The sequence below is a fragment of the Pan paniscus genome, chromosome 11, assembly GCF_029289425.2.
Source record: "Pan paniscus chromosome 11, NHGRI_mPanPan1-v2.0_pri, whole genome shotgun sequence".
Lineage (NCBI taxonomy): Eukaryota > Metazoa > Chordata > Mammalia > Primates > Hominidae > Pan > Pan paniscus.
This window is the reverse complement of record NC_073260.2, coordinates 43,574,327-43,594,325: the sequence shown is the minus strand read 5'-3', so window position 1 is coordinate 43,594,325 and position 19,999 is coordinate 43,574,327. Positions and strand designations below refer to the sequence as shown.

At 37.0% G+C, this 19,999-nt stretch overlaps 1 protein-coding gene and 1 long non-coding RNA gene across 7 annotated transcripts in view; one reads left to right on the top strand and one right to left on the bottom strand.

Annotated features, from left to right (window-relative positions):
• The window catches only part of LOC134728572 (uncharacterized), a 115,509-nt gene extending 101,729 nt beyond the window's left edge, over nucleotides 1-13,780 (bottom strand). For both annotated transcript variants that reach the window (XR_010109116.1, XR_010109117.1), the window contains exon 1: nucleotides 13,644-13,780. This is a non-coding gene — a long non-coding RNA (uncharacterized LOC134728572). The remainder of the gene's footprint in view (nucleotides 1-13,643) is intronic.
• Nucleotides 13,781-14,184: 404 nt separating this feature from the next.
• ERCC6L2 (ERCC excision repair 6 like 2) overlaps nucleotides 14,185-19,999 on the top strand; it is a 186,428-nt gene continuing 180,613 nt past the window's right edge. For all 5 annotated transcript variants that reach the window (XR_004673385.3, XM_034967797.3, XM_003811162.7 and 2 more), the window contains exons 1-2: nucleotides 14,185-14,745; nucleotides 19,523-19,947. Coding sequence is in view for 4 of the 5 variants with exons in the window: in XM_034967797.3 (XP_034823688.1) it covers nucleotides 14,700-14,745; nucleotides 19,523-19,947 (471 nt within the window). In the remaining variant the exon portion in view is untranslated. The remainder of the gene's footprint in view (nucleotides 14,746-19,522; nucleotides 19,948-19,999) is intronic.

The window sequence follows — 19,999 nt, the reverse complement described above, 5'->3', positions numbered from 1 at the left end:
AGGAACCCTTTCTCTCACTAATCCCCTTCAGGCAGCAAATACTCCAGCAAAACTTAATCACTGGTTTTTCACACTTGACATGAACTTTTTCCATTTTCTGACTTTTCTCGAAGTTTACCTTGTGTAGAATAATATTTTATCTAACTGACACATCTAAATATAACTATTCTTCAATGCCAGCTAAAAGCTTTGTTTTAATCTTAAGTTTTGGCAGAACAAATTCCTGCCCTTTAGTCTTATTTTTCAAAATTGATTTAACTATTTGTGGATCTTCATTATTCTATATACATTTTAAAATAAGTAAAGTCCTTAAAAACATCTAGCTACAGTTTCAATTGGCATGCTATAGATTTATGAATCATTTGTCAGTGGGGGGTGTGGATACTTTTAGAATGTTAAATGATCTTATCTGTAAAGATAAACTATTTCTCCATTTATTCAGAACTTCGCATCTCGTAATAGGTTTTTAAAACTTTAACCATGGAGGTCTTTCACATTCTTTCAAAAGTTTACTGACATGTTATAGTTGTTTTTACTGCTGTGTACAGCAGCTTATTTCCTAATTATGTTTTCTAGATGGTCATTGCTGCTGCAGAGAAATGTTATGGACTTTTTAAAACTGATCTTGTATCCAGCAACTTTGCTGAACTTCTTGATTTGTTTTACCTTCTTGACCTGTTATAATATCTATGTGTAATGCTACTCTTTGCCTTTAGAAGATATTTTTGGCTTTAAGTCTTTTGATAGATTTAAGATCAAGATTGGTACTCTGGCCTTTTTTATTGTTTATATTTCTTTTGCATATGTTTTTAGCACTTTTAATTTCTACCTTTCTATGTCTTTTTGTTTTAAAGTGTAAGAATGTCTTATACTTAGCGCTTTGTTTTGTAATCCAATATGAGTGCCATTTACTATAATTACTGTTTTATCAGGATTTATTTTTTCATTTTATATTTCCTTTTACTATGTGGCTTCTTCTTCCTCTTCCTAGTTCATCTTGTGTTCTTCCAAATACACAAAAATGATTTCTGCTGCTTTGAGATTTATATTCTAATTTATTCTTCTAGTAAGTTATCCCTAAGTTGTCCTTTTTGACTGGGGCTTATTTCACTTAACATAATGTCTTAAAGTTTCATCCATGTTGTAGTATGTACCAGAATTTCATTCTTTTTAAAGGCTGAATAATATTTCATTGTATGTATATACCATATTTTGTCTGCATTCATCTATCAGTGGACACTTGAGTTGCTTCCACTTTTGGCTATTGTGATAATGTTGCTATTACAATAGCAACAACATTGCTCTATGTCTGTCTTTCTGTCCTTCAGTATCACACTGTTTTGATTACTGTAGCTTTGAAATAAGAAAGTATATGACCTACAACTTTGTTATTTTACAAGATTGAGTTGGCTATACGAAGTCTCTTGAGATTCTGTATGAATTTCAGAATGGATTTTTTATTGCTATGAAAAAGCATTGGAATATCAATAGGGATTGCATTGAATCTGTGGTATGCTTTGGGTAGCAGTGACATCTCAACAATATCGAGTCTTCCAATTCATGAACACTGTTTTTTTCCCCAATTTATTTGTGTCTTCTTTAATATCTTTCAGCAATATTTTGTAGTTTTTAGTGTACAAGTCTTTCAACTCCTTAGTTGTATTAATTCCTAAGTGGCTTTTGTTGTTTTTGGCTGGAGGAGATGCTATTGTAAGTTGAAATATTTTCTTAATTTCCTTTTTGGTTTATTCATTGCTAATGTTTAGAAAAGCAATGATTTTTGCATGTCGATTTTGTGATTTTGCAACTTTCCCAAATCAGTTTATTAGCTCTAACCGATTTGTTTGTGTAAAATCTTTAGGGTTTTCTACATATAAAATGATGTCATCTGTGAACAGAGACAATGTTATTCCTTCTTTTCCAATTGCGATGCCTTTAATTTTTCTTTCTTACTTCACTGCACTGACTATGAATTCTACTACTATGTTGAATAGAAGTGGCAAAACAGCATCCTTGCCTTATTCCTGATCTTAGAGGAAAAGCTTTCACTCTTTCACCATTGAGTGTGATGTTTGAGCTGTGGGTTGTTCATATATGGCTTTTATTATGTTGTGGTAATTTCCTTCTAGTCCTAGTTTGTTGAGTTTTTTTTTTTTTTTTCTAATCATGAAAGGGTATTGAACTATGTCAAATACTTTCTCTGTATCAATTGAGATGATTGTGTGTTTTTATGTCCTTTACTTGTTAATGTGGTGCATTACATTGATTTTTGTGTATTGAGCCATCCTTGTATTCCAGTAATAAATCCCACCTGGTCATGGTGTGTAATCCTTTTAATATACTCTTGAATTTGGCTTGCTAGTATTTTGTTGAGTATTTTGCCTCAATAATCTTAAGGGATATTAGTTTTCTTTCCTGGTAGCATATTTCTCTGGCTTTGATATCAAGTAATGCTGGACTTACAGACTTAGATAAGAACTGCTCACTCCTCTTTATTTTTTTGGAAGAGTTTGAGAAGGATTGGCATTAATCTTTCTTTGAATGTTTGGTAGAATTCACCAGTGAAGACACCTGCTCCGAGGCTTTTCTTTGTTAGGAGGTTTTTGATTATTAATTCAATTGCCTTACTCATTAAAAAGGTCTACTCAGATTTTATATTTCTTTATAATTTAGTTTTGGTAGGTTGTGTGTTTCTAGGAATTTGTCAGTTTCATCTGGGTTATCTAATTTGTTGGTTTACAATTGTTCATGCTACTGTCATAATTCTTTTTATTTCTATAAAATCAGCAATTTTTTATTTTTATTTCAATCACTTGAGTCATCTTTTTTTAAGTCAATCTAGCTAAAAGTTTGTCAATTTTCTTGAGCTTTTAAAAGAACCAACTCTCAGTTTTGCTGATTTTCTCTATTATTTTTCTATTCTCCATGTCTATTCTCATCTTTGTTATTTTTTTCCCTTTGCTAGGCTTGGGTTTAGTTTGTACTTGTTTTTCCAGTTCCATAAGGTAGAAAGTTAGAGCACTGATTTGAGAGCTTTCTTCTTTTTTAATGTAAGCATTTACAGCTATAATTTTCCTTCTTCTGACTACATTCACTGCATCCTGTAAGTTTTAGTATGTTGTTTTTATTTTCATTTGTCTCAAGATATTTTCTAATTTCCCTTGTGATTTCTTCTTTGACCCTTTAGATGTTTAAGAGTGTGTTGTTTACTTTCCACAATTTGTGAATTTTTCTTTTTTTCTTCCGCTGTTGATTTCTAGTTTCATTCCATTTTGATTGGGAAAGATACACAGTATGATTTCAATCTTTTAAAATTTATTCAGGCTTGTTTTGTGACCTAACATATAGTCTACCCTGGAGAATGCTCCCTGTGCAGTTGAGAAAAATATATATTCTGCTGTTGTTGGGCATAGTATTCTCTATATGTCTGTTAGTCCAATTTGTCTACAGTGTTGTTTGTGTTATTTATTTATTTTCTGTCTACTTGTAATATTTGCCATTGAGAATGTGGTATTAAAGTCTCCTGCTATTATTGTAGCCAATATTTTCAATAGGGTCTTTGTGTGGCAACCTTTCTGAGGTTTTATATGGCTGAGATTATTTCTATTGCACTTTTCATATTTAAATGCCAATCCAGATGAGTGCAAGATTCTAGCTTCAAAGATTTTTTTCTCCAATACTAAAAAAGTATAACTCAGGCCTGGCATGGTAGCTAACGCCTGTAATCCCAGCATTTTGGGAGGCCAAGGCAGGTGGATCACGAGATCAAGAGATTGAGACCATCCTGGCCAACATGGTGTAACCCCATCTCTACTAAAAATACAAAAATTAGCCGGGCATGGTGGTGCACGCCTGTAGTCCCAGCTACTTGGGAGGCTGAGGCAGGAGAATCGCTTGACACTGGGAGGCAGAGGTTGCAGTGAGCCGATTGCGCCACTGCACTCTAGCCTGGTGACAGAGCGAGACTCTGTCTCAAAAAAAAAAAAAAAAAAAAAACCTATATCTCAGTTTTTTGTTTTGTTTTGTTTTGTTTTTTGAGATGGAGTCTCACTCTGTCACCCAGGCTGGAGTGCAGTGGTGCAAACTCAGTTCACTGCAACTTCTGCCTCCTGGGGTCAAGCGATTCTCCTGCCTCAGCCTCCCAAGTAGCTGGGATTACAGGCATGCGCCACCACACCCAGCTAATTTTTGTATATTTAGTAGAGGTGGGCTTTCACCACGTTGGCCAGGCTGGTCTCGAACTCCTGACTTTGTGATCTGCCCACCTCGGCCTCTCAAAGTGCTGAGATTACAGATGCATGCCACCATGCCCAGCTAATTTTTGTATATTTAGTAGAGGTGGGTTTTCACCATGTTGGCCAGGCTGGTCTCGAACTCCTGACTTCGTGATCCACCCGCCTCATCCTCCCAAAGTGCTGGGATTACAGGCATGAGCCACTATGCCCGGCCAACTCAGCTGTCATTTTTGCAGAAGTTTTTAAAGTGTCTAATATGAATATGTTACCTGTTCATTTGTAAGGGATGTTTCTTTCTGAAAACTTTTAGAAATTTGCCTTTGATATTCTTAAATTTTACTATATACTGTGTCTAAGTATGAAAATGATTCCAATAATAGCTGTACTATTTAACTATGTAAGAATTTGTGTACTCTCCATGTTTTAGCCAAAATTTTTGGAGACATTGATGACTTTGGGTTTTATGAGGGTAGGAACTATGTTTTTCTGTTTCATAGCTGTTATCTTCGGTGCCTAGCGGTGTTCTTAGTATATGGCAGATGTACTAAACAAATATTTGTTGAATGAATGAATAACTGAATTGTCACCCAGGTGACTGGCAACTTTTCTAAGATTTTCTAAAATATATTATTTCTTTTGCAATTTGTCTCAATAACTAGGGATTTTTTTACAGCAGACAAATAAGAAAAAGACATCTAATAGAATTCAACACTAAACTGAGTTAGTTTCAGTAAGTGGTCTACAGGTTATAAGAAATATTAAAAAATACATAGTTAGGAAAAGAACCATGCAAATTACCATTGGCTTATACACTCATATCTGAAATCTGAAAGATACTAGTCTTGGTCAAATATGCATCAGTATGTATTTATACAGTATGAGTCACTGTATAGTATCACACTGTACTTGGTTTACAACCCTTTCTTCCCTGCTAAACTGTGACCAACTTGGAAAAACCATGTTTTTGAAGGAGTAATATAGATGACAAGAAATTTATACTTTATTCCTTTAGACTAGTGATACGTACCACAATAATTAAAATACTTAAAAGCAGAAAAAAGTGGTAATTTTAACTTTTTTCCTTCAAGAATATCCTCTTTTATCAATGAATGCTAAGTTAAAACACAAACAAAAGTGGAAGACAGAATGTGGACTTTCTTCGTTTAATTCATCTTTGTTATGGTCTTAGGCTTATTTTGCTTAGTGGAATTATTATTTTCTAATGATATTTGACCATGTGTGAACTCCCCCCATCATCTCCTTTTCTTAACTATCATCTAAAAATACAGTACAAATGTCCACCTTTAACAGGCATGTAAATTTTCAAGGTGCCATAGACTTAGGAACTGACATAGTCTTTCTTTAAGAAAAGTAATACGGCCAGCGCGGTGGCTCATGCCTGTAATCCCAGCACTTTGGGAGGCTGAGGCGGGGGGGATCACAAGGTCAGGAGATCAAGACCATCCTGGCTAACACGGTGAAACCCCGTCTCTACTAAAAATACAAAAAATTAGCCAGGCGTGGTGGTGGGTGCCTGTAATCCCAGCTACTCGGGAGGCTGAGGCAGGAGAATCGCTTGAACCCGGAAGGCAGAGCTTGCAGTGAGGCGAGATCGCGCCTGCACAATTGCACTCCAGACAGAGCAAGACTCCGTCTCAAAAAAAAAAAAAAAAAAAGAAAGAAAAGTATTAAAAAGGTTGACAGAAAAAGAAAAGAGATCCTCTCCTGGTTGTGAATATCAAAAGCCCAAGGACAATTCACAGCCATACAAGGCCTTATTGTGACAACACTAGTAAATGCATAAAAACTTTAAGAAAATGTTTTCAACAGTGAAATTATTGCAGGCTTTTAGATATTGAGAACCTATTTGTGAAACTGAACTATATAAATAATTAATAGTAAGAAAAATAAAGCTCATGTTTTTCTACAGAAATTGAATGAATTATAGAAATTTGAGAAGGTGTTAACAGTCTTGAAAATATGAATTCTTTGGGTTTTGGATTTCCACTGTGCAAAAGTGGTGTGGGATATTTCAACCAGTCTGTCAAATAATCTGTGCATAAATTGGAGAGAGCAGTTCCCCTGAAAGAGTTGCTTTATATTAAAAAAAATAGTATCCAGTTTAAAAATAAACTCACTTACCTTTTACATGCTTTTTATGTTTCCCTGTCTTAATTAATTCCTCAAGTTAATTTCTTTTTAACCAAACACTGTCAATTCCCAGATCATGCCATTGCATTCCAATTTAGGGCAACGTGATAAAAATGATCCTTATAAATGAAGTATAAGATTATATTTGCATTCAGAATCACTATTCAAGTCTGCATATCTTGTAATGGCCATAGAATTCTCTTTACCCTTGTTTCATGGTACCTAAGCTGTCAATTACTTTGGGAACATTTTTGAAAAGTAAAACTTTGGCAATCATCTTTACAAAGTATATAGACATGGTTTAAAATTTGAACCTAAAATATTTAAACCATGTCTATGTAGCTTCTCTTTTGAAAAAGTCTGCCTTGCTTGAAGAATTTAAGCAATCAAAATTCAATTCAAGGAAAGTTGCCAAAGATGAGGTGATGCATTCTAAAATAACTGAGATAAAAGTTATCTTCAGCAGAAATCATATAGAATTTTAGAGTTGAAATGGAGCCTATAGGTCATGTAATCTGAAGACCACTAGTGGAGTCCATGGTAAGAATAGAAAAAATTTTTCACCCTATGATTTCACCATGATTCAAATATGTAACGTTTCCATGAAGATTTACACAATATTGTAAATCTACATTTTGGGAGGGATTATCTTGATGTCCTTCAAATGTAATTCATATTACTTTAGAATCTTTATGGGGTGGAGGAGGTAGATTCTATTATGAATATGTAATTGATTTTTGCAGCTTATTCGTTGGAAAAATACAATTTTGTATTTTTCTAGATGGGAAAAAGTCTTTCTGTGGAACTTATATCAGCCAGCTCTCTATGCTACAACATTTTTGGATATGTATGAGGGAAGAATGATAAGGATTAAGTCCGAGTATTATGTCAATATTTTATGTGAAATCTTATTCAATTTATAATTTAACTTTCAATAATTAGTTTTAGCATTTTAAATTTTATTGTAATTAAGTCTGCATTTGTTGTATTTATTAAAGCAATATTAATCTATTGATTTACATTTACATTTTAAACAACCCACCTTTGTTTATTTAAGGCTAACAAAGCTGAGTAGCATGTTCTTATATGGACATGCTAGTGTTTTATGCTGATTATTTTTATAAGAAGTTAATCATATATGATATAAATCTCATGTTTCATGTTTATATTTTTTGCATTTGTCATTAAATTAAAATCTTACATTAAAAAACAAAAGAATGCCAAAAGGAATGCTCTGAACATAACCATATATGCATCATTGACATGCAAATTTTGACATGTAAACAATATAATACAATCCTATTCATTTAAAGAGTTAGAATAAAAGCATGTCTAGGAAGGCAGCTGCTTTGTAAGTAGTCCTACAAGTGGTATAATTATACCACTTCTTTCATCATTCTAGTACTTTACCACTCATTTGATATTTGACAACTGTGCTGGGATGACTGGAAAATTTGGATGTGTAAAAATAACTTGTTGGATTGGTTTTTACATTTTTTCTAATTTTAAAGTTTTCTAAAAGTTTTGCATTTTACATTTTGTTTTTAATTTACTTGGAATTTAACTTTGTGTATAGGATAAGAAGTTCAACCCTATTTCCCTCCTCTGTGGGAAGTTCCATCACCATTTATTCCTCTGTTCCTTTTTTATGTTTTATCAAAATTGCCTTGATCATTCTTGGCACTTTACGCCTTCATATAAATTTTACAATCCTCTTGTCAAGGTCCAGGGGAAAAAAACCTGCCAGTAATCTGGCAAGGAATTGCACTATGAATAATTTTGGAAAAATTGACATCTATATTTTTTTATACCATGAACATGGTATATCTCTCCTTTATGTAGGTTTACAATATGGTTTTATTATTGCTTCTATAAGCAACTTGCACACATTTTTAGATAATTATTAGCTATTCTTATATATTATTGGTTGCTACTGTAAAAATACATTTTAAAAATTATATTTTCTAACTTGTGTAGCTAGTGTATAGAAATACAGTTGATTTTTATAAATTGCACTTGTATCCTCAAACCATATTGAATTCTCTTATTCTAAAGATTTACTTGCATATTCTCTTGCTTTTTAGGTGAATAATAATATTGTTTGTGAATAGTAGCAGTTTTGGTCTTCCTTCTCAATATCTATAATTTATATATAGTATCTTTTATTATTGAAATGGTTAAGATCAATGATGAGTAGAAGTAGTGATAACAGATATCATTGTGTTTATGGTTTTAAAAAGACAGTGTCTTTTTAAAAGCGTGTGCCACCACGCCCAGCTAATTTTTTGTATTTTTAGTAGAGACGGGTTTTCCCTGTGTTAGCCAGGATGGTCTTGATCTCTTGACCTTGTGATTCACCCACCTCAGCCTTCCAAAGTGCTGGGATTATAGGCATGAGCCACAGTGTCCGACTCCTTTTTCATATATTTTTAAAGGCAATATAGATTTGAACACTTGGGCATGAAATCGTTTTTAGTGTACTCCCATATTTTTCTGATCTTTGAATTCTCTTTAGCATTGCCCTATTTTCCATTCCTAATGTTTATTTGAGTCTTTTCTCTATTTTTCTTGATTCATCTCACCAGTGGTTTGCCTACTTCATTAATCTTTTCAAAGAATCAACTTTTGGCTTCGTTGATCATTTCTATTGTGTTTTTTAAAATTACTCTTTAACTTGTTTATTTTTTCCTTTTATTCTAGTTTCTTTAGGATTAGCTTGTTGTCCTTTTTTAAAGTTGTTGGAAGCACAATTAATTTTCAGCTTTTCTTCTTTTTCAATATAAGCATTTTTTACACTTTAGAAATTTCCCACAAACTTTGATATGCAGTATGATTATTCAGTTCTAACGGATGTTGAAACACCAGGACTCAGGGGATGAAATATGAATATAAGTTCATTTATTGGAACAATACTCATTCAAACACTCTTTGAGAACCATTTTTTTCTTCGTATTCTTGAAAGGCAACTAGGAAAAGTCTCATGATTCTTCTAGTCTCTCTTGATAATAAAAAAATCCTGGGGTCACTTCTAGCCACTAAAAAGAGACAAACAAAAAGTCAGTTTGGTGAAGTCCATGTAATAAAAAAAATTAAGACTTCAACACTTGTTTAACCTTAAAGACTTCTCCTTTCAGAGCTCACACTTGGTACAGGCAAGTGGTTGGCAGGGGAAAATGTGGGGGTGATTGCTTCTTTTATATGATTTATGCCTCACCTTCCTCTCCTACTTCCTAAGCTGCTTCCAACTTCTTTAGGGATGATTTGGAAAAAGAGACAAAAACAAGGAACAAGGGCCAGGCCAGGATGTGCATGCTTCTTTCTAGCAACCTAGATGCAGTTAACCAGGCACTACATTATGCTATTATCTTGGCTTGGAGTTTCTTAGGTAACGCAGATTGTATACATTCAAATCCTAAATTTGAGGGCATAGCTGTGGTTTCAAAATTTCAGAGGGAATTAAGAATACCCCTTCAAAAATCCCATGCCAAGGCAGACAAATCCCTCTTCATCCTCCTTTTCTGCTATCCAGACTTTTTTCTTCTAGCTCACCATTTCACTAAGGATGTTACCTTTCAAGCTTTCTGATTTCAAATGGGAGGCTCAGTTTCAATGTGGGACCTTGTGGGAGCTTAAGACCATGTCTTCTGCTCCCACAAGCCTGTGAAAATTCAGACCTTTTTGTAACTGAGCCAGACAAATGTGTCCAGGAAAGGAGTGGTATAAGTGCCATCTTAATAAACTAGTTTTCAGTTCCTTCCTTATTTTTGATCTATGAGTATTTCATGTACTTCTTGAAAGCTCAGCTATGCATTTTGAGATTTTTTTATTTTTTAAATTTTTATAGATTCAGAGGGTACAGTACAGGCTTGTTACATGGGTATATTGCATAATGGTGAGGTTTGCACTTCTAGTGTACCCGTCACTCAGAGTGAAAGTTGTTCCCAACAGATAATTTTTCAACCCTCACCTCTCTCCCATTCTACCCACTTTTGGAGTCCTCTGTGTCTATTATTTCCTTCTGCATGTCCATATGTATCTATTAGTTAGCTCCCACTTTTAAGTGAAAACACGTGGTATTTGATTTTCTGTTTCTGAGTCATTTCACTTAGGATAATGGCCTCCAGCTCCATCCATGTTGCTGCAAAAGACATGGTTTTATTCTTTTTTTTTTATGGCTGCAATATATTCCATGGTGTTTATATACCACATTTTCTTTATCCAGTCATCTCCTGATAGACACTTAGATCGATTCCATGACGTTGTTATTGTGAACTTTACTGTGGTAACATACAAGTGTGGGTGTCTTTTCAATATAATGATTTATTTTCCTTTGGGTACTCAGTAGTGGGATTCGTGCATCAAATGGTAATTCTACTTTTAGTTCTTTGAGAAATCTCCATACTGTTTTCCATAGAGGTTGTACTAATTTACATTCCCATCAACAGTGTATAAGCATTCGCTTTTATATTTTGAGAGTTTTTATAAACATGTTTCAACCAGTATTTCTTGGTGTTTTGTTGCAGGATTTTTATACTTATCTGACATGAGGTATTAAATGTTCTATTATTTGTCTATTTATTGAGTCTAAGAAGTAAAAATGGTGTTGGTGAATATTCAAGGTGTAATGATATTCATTATATGGGACCATGACATACTTCTAACACTGACTCTATATATCTTTCACTATACCTCATTCAAGCCTCAAATTTTCCTTTCTTTGGCCGGAGCTTTTTTGTTGTGTTTTGCTTTTTAAATTGTGATAAGAAAGAACATATTATATAAAATGTACCTTCTTAACCATTTTTAAGTGTACGGTTTAATAGTGTTAAGTATGTTCACACTGTTGTGCAACGTTGAGTTTTAAACTTTAAGATTTAGGTTATTTGTGGCAAGGAAGGACAGGTCTATTTTATCTCCTTTCTCTTGCCTTCACTCATCTTTGCTTCCTTATTGGCTGGAACGACGTATGAAGGGAGAAATGCTGCAACCTAAAATCATCTAAAACTCGAAAGACTTAATTTCTTGTGTTGTCTTAGAGTTTCATATCTATTTTTTTCTGGAGCCTTTTTGCTAGATTAACTCACAATTCTGGAGATCTGTCAACCACATACAGATATATATTTGACTTTTGCAGTGTGAAGATAAAGAGAGACTATTTTTTGGCAAATTATTGGTGGGTTTAATCATCCTTCCATGAGCCTCTTTTGAAATGCCTGTGTTATCACCATCTGTGTTATTTTTTTCTCTTTTGTAGTTTTAATTGGCTTAATTTTTGCTAGATCCTCCTTTGCCAAAAGTTTTGTATGTGATTCAGTTCATTCATGTGATTTATCCAACATCACACATATTAACTACAGGAATTCCTTAATATTTTACAAGATATTCAGTTTAACTTTGAAGTGACTGGTCTGACAGCGTCAGATGTTCACAATATCAGCACCTAGACAAGGATGTCAATGCAAAGACAAAAGCTACTGGGGGAAGGAATATTTGAGAATGTCTAACTTTATGAGGCAACTAGTTCACTAGGACATATTTTCATGTCATGATTATTTCTGCTTCAGTATACACTGTAAGTACAGCAGTGAGGTTAAATAATAAACACTCAGAAAATGAGGTATCCTCCTCTTTTGTTAGTCACAAGGGTATTCCTTCAACCAGATGATACCTTCCATTTAAATCAAAATTTATTTCTGAATTTGCTTATCACTTCTATTAAGAGGTCAGCTCTGTCAAGAGCTACATCTTAACTCAATGGACCTCTGGAAAAATAAGACAAAATTACACAACTAGTCATTTCAGAGAGGGGAAAAAAAATCAAACTTCTTCCCTGGTAGTTGTAGGGGAAAAAAAGAAGCTTGATTAAAATTTCAATTTGCCATTTTGATTTTAGAGACAATGTGAAAAGAGATATAATCCATCAAAAACAAGCAGCAGATTTTTCTAGATTTTAAGATTTCCAATATCAGGGTGCATGTCAGAATCAAGAATTACAATTATAATTAGTAGTGTTTTTCACTGTGTCGCCAGATTAGAGTGCGGTGGCGCGAACTCGGCTCACTGCAACCTCTATAGACCTCCCGGGTTCAAGCGATTCTCCTGCCTCAGCCTCCTGAGTAGCTGGGACTACAGGCATGTGCCACTACGCCCAGCTAATTTTTGTATTTTTATTAGAGACGGGGTTTCACCATATTGGCCAGGATGGTCTCGATCTCTTGACCTCATGATCCGCTCACCTTGGCCTCCCAGAGTGCTGGGATTACAGGCATGAGCCACCGCGCCCGGCCTATTAGCCAAAATATTAAACTGACATAATGGCTATGTAGAATGCAACTTTCAAGTGGATGCATTCCATTGATAATAATAGTAATAACAACACATATATTCCTTACTATGACCAGCCACTGTTTTAGGAGTTTTACTTAATTATCTAATTTTTTACAATTACCATTTTTAGGTAGTTTACTATTATTAGCTTCACTGTAATGGTGATAGGTGAGTACAATAAAACACGGAGAAGTGATCTGGCCAACAACTCACACATAGATGGCTGAGTTAGATGTTTCATTTAGGCTTAAAGTTATTGCCTGCCGGTAAGCAAACAAGTGATATTTTAAATGAAGCATTTTATGAACACATACTACTAGGTTTTAGTATCTGCCATAGAATTGAGATCTATTTGCAAACAGCCATATTGTTTTCTTAAGACACTACTGTAGGCAGAATAATGATCCCCCAAAGATGTTTATCTCCTAATCTCCGGAATTCGTGAATATATTAGCTTACATGGCAAAAGGATTCTGCTGATGTGATCAAGGGCAGAGACCTGGAAATGGGAAGATGATCCTGGATTACTCAGGTGAGCCCTCAGAATCTTTTCCAGCTGCAATCAGCGGTAGACTTGAGGACGGAAGGTTCAGAGAGATGGCATATCACTGGCTTTGAAGATGGAGGAAGGGACCAAAGCCAAGGAATGTGGACAGAAGCTGGCAAAGGCAAGCTAAGGATTGTCCTGTGGAGTCACCAGAAAAGAGTGCAGCCCGGGTGACACCCAGGTAGCACTTCTGATCTACAGAACCGTGAGATAATAAATGCATTGTCTGTCAGATGATACATTTGTGCTGTTTCAAGCTACAAAGTTTGTGGTTATTGGTTATTGTGGCAATAGGGAACGGATACAGGCCCTGTCAGGTATTTCACTCAATCCATGAAATACCTTACAGTATACAAATTTTAACATGCGCGGGAGCCACTTACGGATCCGTCTATCTGTGCTGCCTGGGAGTGTCAAGAGGCCGTGTCCTTCATTCACCTCGCGCGTGGGCGGCGCTGCCCTGAAGATGCTCCCGGGCTCAGTGCAGACGGCTCAGCGTTCTCCCGCGTTCAACGAACCGCCAGAAACGTCAGACGGTACGGAGGAAAACACTTTACACTTTAACAGTATTTTTACGTTTATTTGCAGCAAATGTTGGCTTTGTATTTAAAGTATTTATGATTCACTATAAAGTGTAGGATCCAAGAAAACGCGCTAGTTTCACTTGGCCCCCGTGGCTGTCCCGGGGAGCTCTCCAAGGAAGCACTGGTTCCTGAAGTTCCTGGGGTGCTGCACCACCACGGAAGAACCAAGCTCCACAGAGAAGCCAGAAGCCGCGACCGCGGGGACGCCCTCTGCCAGGCCTCCACCGCCTCAGCGGCCCTTTACAGCCACCGCATTCTCAATGCCCCCAGTTATTTCTAGCTTCGCACAGCGCCCGGCCCACCGAGCGACCTCAAACCTCGCGACACTCGCAACTCCCGCGGCCCTTCCTGCTACAGGCCTCAGAGGGGAGAGACATCGGGAAGATTGCTCCGCCCACAGAAAGGAAGATTTCGTTCTCGCGAGATCCCAATGACAATTCGGGAGCACGTTCTCGCGGGATTTTCCAAGACCGGGTTGGAAGTTGCGGGGGTTAGGAGACGGAGGTCAGAGCCTAGGAAGATTTGGGGGTCGCCTTGCCGGCCTCCTGTCCTCCTCCCGCGGCGGCGGAGCCCGAGAGAACTAGGTGAACACCGCTTTGCCAGCCTCACACAGCGTCCCCTGGCTCTGCCGCCGCTCCGGACGTCGCCCTCCCGTTCTGCTTGGGTCCCCTTAGTCGCTACCTTTGCTGGGATCCCCCTCCTCCATCCTGTGGCTTCGGGTTGCCGAAGAGCGATGCTCGGAGGGCGGCCGGAAGTAGCGTTGGCCGCCATTGGCCTGCCGGCCAGCCACCTTGCTGTCCTCCGCCGCCTTCCGGGTGTTACGTGCAGCCGGGCTCGGCCCCTCCCCCTGGCCGGATGGATCCGTCGGCGCCACAGCCCCGCGCGGAAACCTCAGGCAAAGGTACCAGCTCCGCGCTCGCCCCTTACGCAGAGGCCTGTGTACTGCGTCGCGTTGGACCAGTTCGTGCCGGTGCCCTTCGGGTTGGGGTTTTGCCCTGTAGATCCTCTTCAGTGACAGCTGCAGATTGTGAACCCCTCCAGGCCTGGAACCAAATCTCCGATTCAGTGTTGAGAACGTAGACTCGGGAGTCAGCCCCTGGGATCTAGAGCTGCCTCTGACAGTTACTTGCTGAGCAACTTTGGGCAGGCTCCTCATCTGTAAAACTGGGTTCGTTACTAGGTTTTTGCGATTATTAAATGACGTGGGGAATACGCAAAGTATTTATGTGACCCCGCGTCTGGCCCATATTAAGCACTCAGTAAATGTTATTTTCATTATTTATTCTTGTATGCCCCAGTTGTTAGTGAATGGCAGAAGTTTGTTGTAAGTAGATAAATGAAGGTTGAGATATTTAGTTCAATTGAGTTTTATTGCCTATTGAGTCAGGGCATTATATTCTGCCTTAAATAGGAGGTTTAAAGAAGGTGTGATTATCTACCACAAGTCACCTGGGATGCCTTCTGGCACCCAAATGAGTAGTTTTCATTAATAATTGTGCTGTATAACAAAAGCTACCAGGTATTGAGTGATTTTCCTGAGCCCAGCAATATGCTGATTGTTTACTTGCTTTCCTTTGAGGAAGATATCGATCTCATTAAATAGATGAATTCAGAGATAAAGCTCAGAGAGGGCAAGTTACAAGCCTGAATTCTGAGGTCTAGGAATTGATGACGCTGTAATTCAGGGACCAAACATATAAATACCTATAGGAGACTGGCAGCTAAAAATAGATGAAGCTGCCGAGTGGATATTGTGACTGGGAGGCTCATTCCTTTTGATAAATCTAGTCACTCTTGGTATTTAGGGAAATTGGTGGAAGGAGCAGAAAGCTCCAGGGCCCCGAGGTGGGAACACCCTTGAGGAATGCTTGAGGAGGCCTTTGGAGTGAAAGAGGGAGAGAGAGACCCTATCACCAGAATAAGTTGAGTTGGTAATTAGTTTAAACCAAAACAAATGATTTCGACTCATTAAATTATAGGAGACTTAACCCATTTCCCTGTTAAATCCAACAGGAAATCTTAACAATTTAAGCAGTTGTTCTGTAGTTTGGATACTGAGAGATTCCATTTCTAACTCAACTGAATTTATTTCGTCCTAGAAATTATCCGAACTCAAACCCAAAATACTCCAATAAATTGTGTGATTCCCTTAAGGCTTTTTTTTTTTTTTTTTTGCACATGCTGTACACTTATCTGAGATACAGTTCTTAGACCCCTTTCCCTTTTAAATTACATTTCTCAATACTCCCTTCTCATAGCACTCTTCTTCCAATGCACTTTTTACAGTTATGTATATGTTTGTGTACTTTTTAGTTTTCTCGCAAGATATAAAGGATTTATGAGATTGATAATTTGTAATAGGCCAGGCGCATGGCTCACACCTGTAATCCCAGTACTTTGGGGAAGCTGAGGCGGGAGGATAGTTTGAGGCCAGCCTGGACAACATAAGCGAGACCCTGTCTCTACTAAAAATAAAAAATTTAGCCAGGCATGGTGGTGCACACCTGTAGTCCCAGCTACTCAGGAGGCTGAGGCGGGAGGATGGCTGAGCTCAGGAGTTGGAGTTTACAGTGAGCTATAATTGTGCCATGACACTCCAGACTGGGCGACAGAGACACTCTTGTCTGAAAAAAAAAAGAATGTGTAATAAATTCGCATGTTCATTGAATGTCTGCTGTGTGACTCTGTGTTGGTCCTGGGGATAAAATTTATAACAGTACAAACTTATTCTTGGAAAGGAAATTACTCTCTACTGGAAGGAAAAGACGAAAAACAAGTGGACATGATAATTAAATGTTATGATAAGTGCTACAGAGGCAATAAAATGATGAGATAGAGAATAATGGGTACCCTATGCTAAATAGGTGGACTGGGAGCAGAGAGACTGGTTAGGCATAATTTAGGGAAAGTTGATGGTGGCATGCTTTAAGACAGAGGTCTGCAAACTACTGCCTGTGGGCTAAAACTGGTCTGACACTTTTTTTTGTAAATAAAGTTTTATTGGAACACAACTGTGCCCATTTGTTTATGTATTGTCTGGTTGCTTTTGCATTACAAGGGCAAGAGACTGTATGGCCTACAAAATCTAAAGTAACAAATAGCTAATAACTGACTCTAAAGAAAATGTTTGCCAGCCTTTGCTTTAGAGAGATAGTGGCATGGAGGAAAGTGATTCATTTTTGAAGTAGAACCAGGATATTCTGATGGATTGGATATAAGGAGTAATATTAAATGAGGTTTAAGGGCTGACTAATGGTTTTCTACCTTGAAAAGTTGGTTAGATGATGATGCCAGTTTTTTGTTTTTTTTTAAATGCCAGCTTTTTTTTTTTATTTAAGTTTTAGGGTACGTGTGCACAATGTGCAGGTTAGTTACATATGTATACATGTGCCATGCTGGTGTGCTGCACCCATTAACTCGTCATTTAGCATTAGGTATATCTCCTAAAGCTATGCCTCCCCTCTTCCCCCCACCCCACAACAGTCCCCAGAGTGTGATGTTCCCCTTCCTGTGTCCATGTGTTCTCATTGTTCAATTCCCACCTATGAGTGAGAATCTGTGGTGTTTGGTTTTTTGTTCTTGCGATAGTTTACTGAGAATGATGATTTCCAATTTCATCCATGTCCCTACAAAGGACATGAACTCATCATTTTTTATGGCTGCATAGTATTCCATGGTGTATATGTGCCACATTTTCTTAATCCAGTCTATCATTGTTGGACATTTGGGTTGGTTCCAAGTCTTTGCTATTGTGAATAGTGCCGCAATAAACATACGTGTGCATGTGTCTTTATAGCAGCATGATTTATAGTCCTTTGGTTATATACCCAGTAATGGGATGGCTGGGTCAAATGGTATTTCTAGTTCTAGATCCCTGAGGAATTGCCACACTGACTTCCACAATGGTTGAACTAGTTTACAGTCCCACCAACAGTGTAAAAGTGTTCCTATTTCTCCACATCCTCTCCAGCACCTGTTGTTTCCTGACTTTTTAATGATTGCCATTCTAACTGGTGTGAGATGGTATCTCATTGTGGCTTTGATTTGCATTTCTCTGAGATGATGCTAGTTAATAAGATGCAGGAAGACTATTAGTCACCATCATTTTTGACATTAGTTTTCTTCATTTTATGCCCATTGTGTGGTATAATATTTGGTGAATAATTTGTGCTTAAATCACATATGTTGAATAATAGATAATAAAATAAGTCTTAAAAAATGATAGGGTAGGCAGACACATAATGGGAAATATAAGTAATGTGTTAAGAATTGCTGTAAGGGTTGCTTTAGGTTTTAAGGTGCAAATAGTACTGTTATGAAAATTGGGCCCATTGACCTATATGTTGTTTTACTTGTACAGTGGATCGAGGCTTTAGTTTGACATTAAAACACTCTTTTAGAATTTTGTAACAGTTGTCAACAGTTTGGGTCCAGAGAGTAGAGTGGGAGAGAAGGTTTTTCCCTCTGTACTCATTATTGTTATGGTAAAATAACCTCATCAAAGTTAGTGGCTTTACTTTTGAGGAACAACTGATGGATGAGGAATATAATGAGCTATTCTTGCTTTAGATAGTATAAACATGTCATGTTGTAGTTATAAATATCTAACTGGAGGTCATCAGGAAGACCCTAGGAAACTGCCAGTGGTTATCTGATCTCAGTGAGAAATGTATAAGAAAAATAATTCCTAGTGTTCTTATGTTTGTAGCCATAGAATTATTTTTGGATTCTTGCCATAAGAAATTCCATTTGGAAAATTATTTTTACTTAGTTTTCTTTATTTGATACTTTTTAATTGTACCAATAGTATACTCTGTGGACTCCCTCCTCATTCATAGTGGTATATTTTCTGGGAAAATAAAATAGCTGTACGGTTAGTCACAGAATAAGTTCATAAAGAGAGAGGTAATACTCTTTAAAGTGTAATAGGATCTTTGCAGAAAGAGATCTTAGAATTCATCTCTTAAAGTAAATATTCAAAACCCGGAAGAGGAAAAGCTGTGACATCACTGTAGTTGAATTGGAGGTTCCCATGGTTAGCTGTATACAAGCAGTGGTTAAAGTAAAGGCTTAGAGGCAGCAATATTGCAGTGAAAAGAAACAGCTGTTTCTAGAGAAAGGCAATGGAATAACTGTAAAAAAGACAGATGAACCACAAAGCATTGCTGTCCAGAGGATTTTAGTTTACTCATTACCAAGTCCTATTCACAATTACTCTACCATATCATGAAATATATGTGTATATATATGTTCATGAGTCAGGAAGAATATTTTAGTCAGTGGCTCTCAACCCTGGCTGTGCGTCAGAATGATCTTTTGAATTCAGCAATAACAACCAAACAAAACAATAAAACCAGATGCCCGTGACCCCTATCCACTGAATAAGAATCACTAGAGGTGGTGTCTAAGAATATATTTTTAAACTCCAGGGGAGATGATGACACACAGTTAGGGTAAGAACCACTGGAAATAAAGTATGTACCCTTTATTCTGTTTATTATAGGAGAATATCTGAAAATCTATTTTAGAAAAATATCTATACATGTTAGAATTTATCTTGTTCCAGTTTTTTGGAAAAGGCATTTGTGTGAGGTATATATTGTTTCTCACAGCTGTGAATAAATGAGGTGTTACTTTATAAGCTAGCTTTGGAAACTTTATTTTCTTTATTCTTGCAGACATATGGCATCCAGGAGAAAGATGTCTTGCCCCTTCTCCAGATAATGGAAAACTTTGTGAAGCAAGCATAAAATCTATCACAGTGGATGAAAATGGCAAGTCATTTGCAGTCGTCTTATATGCAGATTTTCAAGAAAGGAAAATACCTCTTAAACAGCTTCAAGAAGTGAAATTTGTTAAAGATTGCCCTAGGAATCTTATATTTGATGATGAAGATTTGGAAAAACCTTATTTCCCAAACCGAAAATTTCCATCATCTTCTGTTGCTTTTAAATTATCTGACGATGGAGACTCTATTCCTTATACCATCAATAGGTATTTGAGAGACTACCAAAGAGAAGGAACCCGGTTTCTTTATGGACACTACATCCATGGAGGAGGGTGCATTCTGGGTGATGACATGGGACTTGGAAAAACAGTACAGGTATTTAATTATGTTATAACAGTAAAGTCACTTTACTGTGTACATGAGTGGA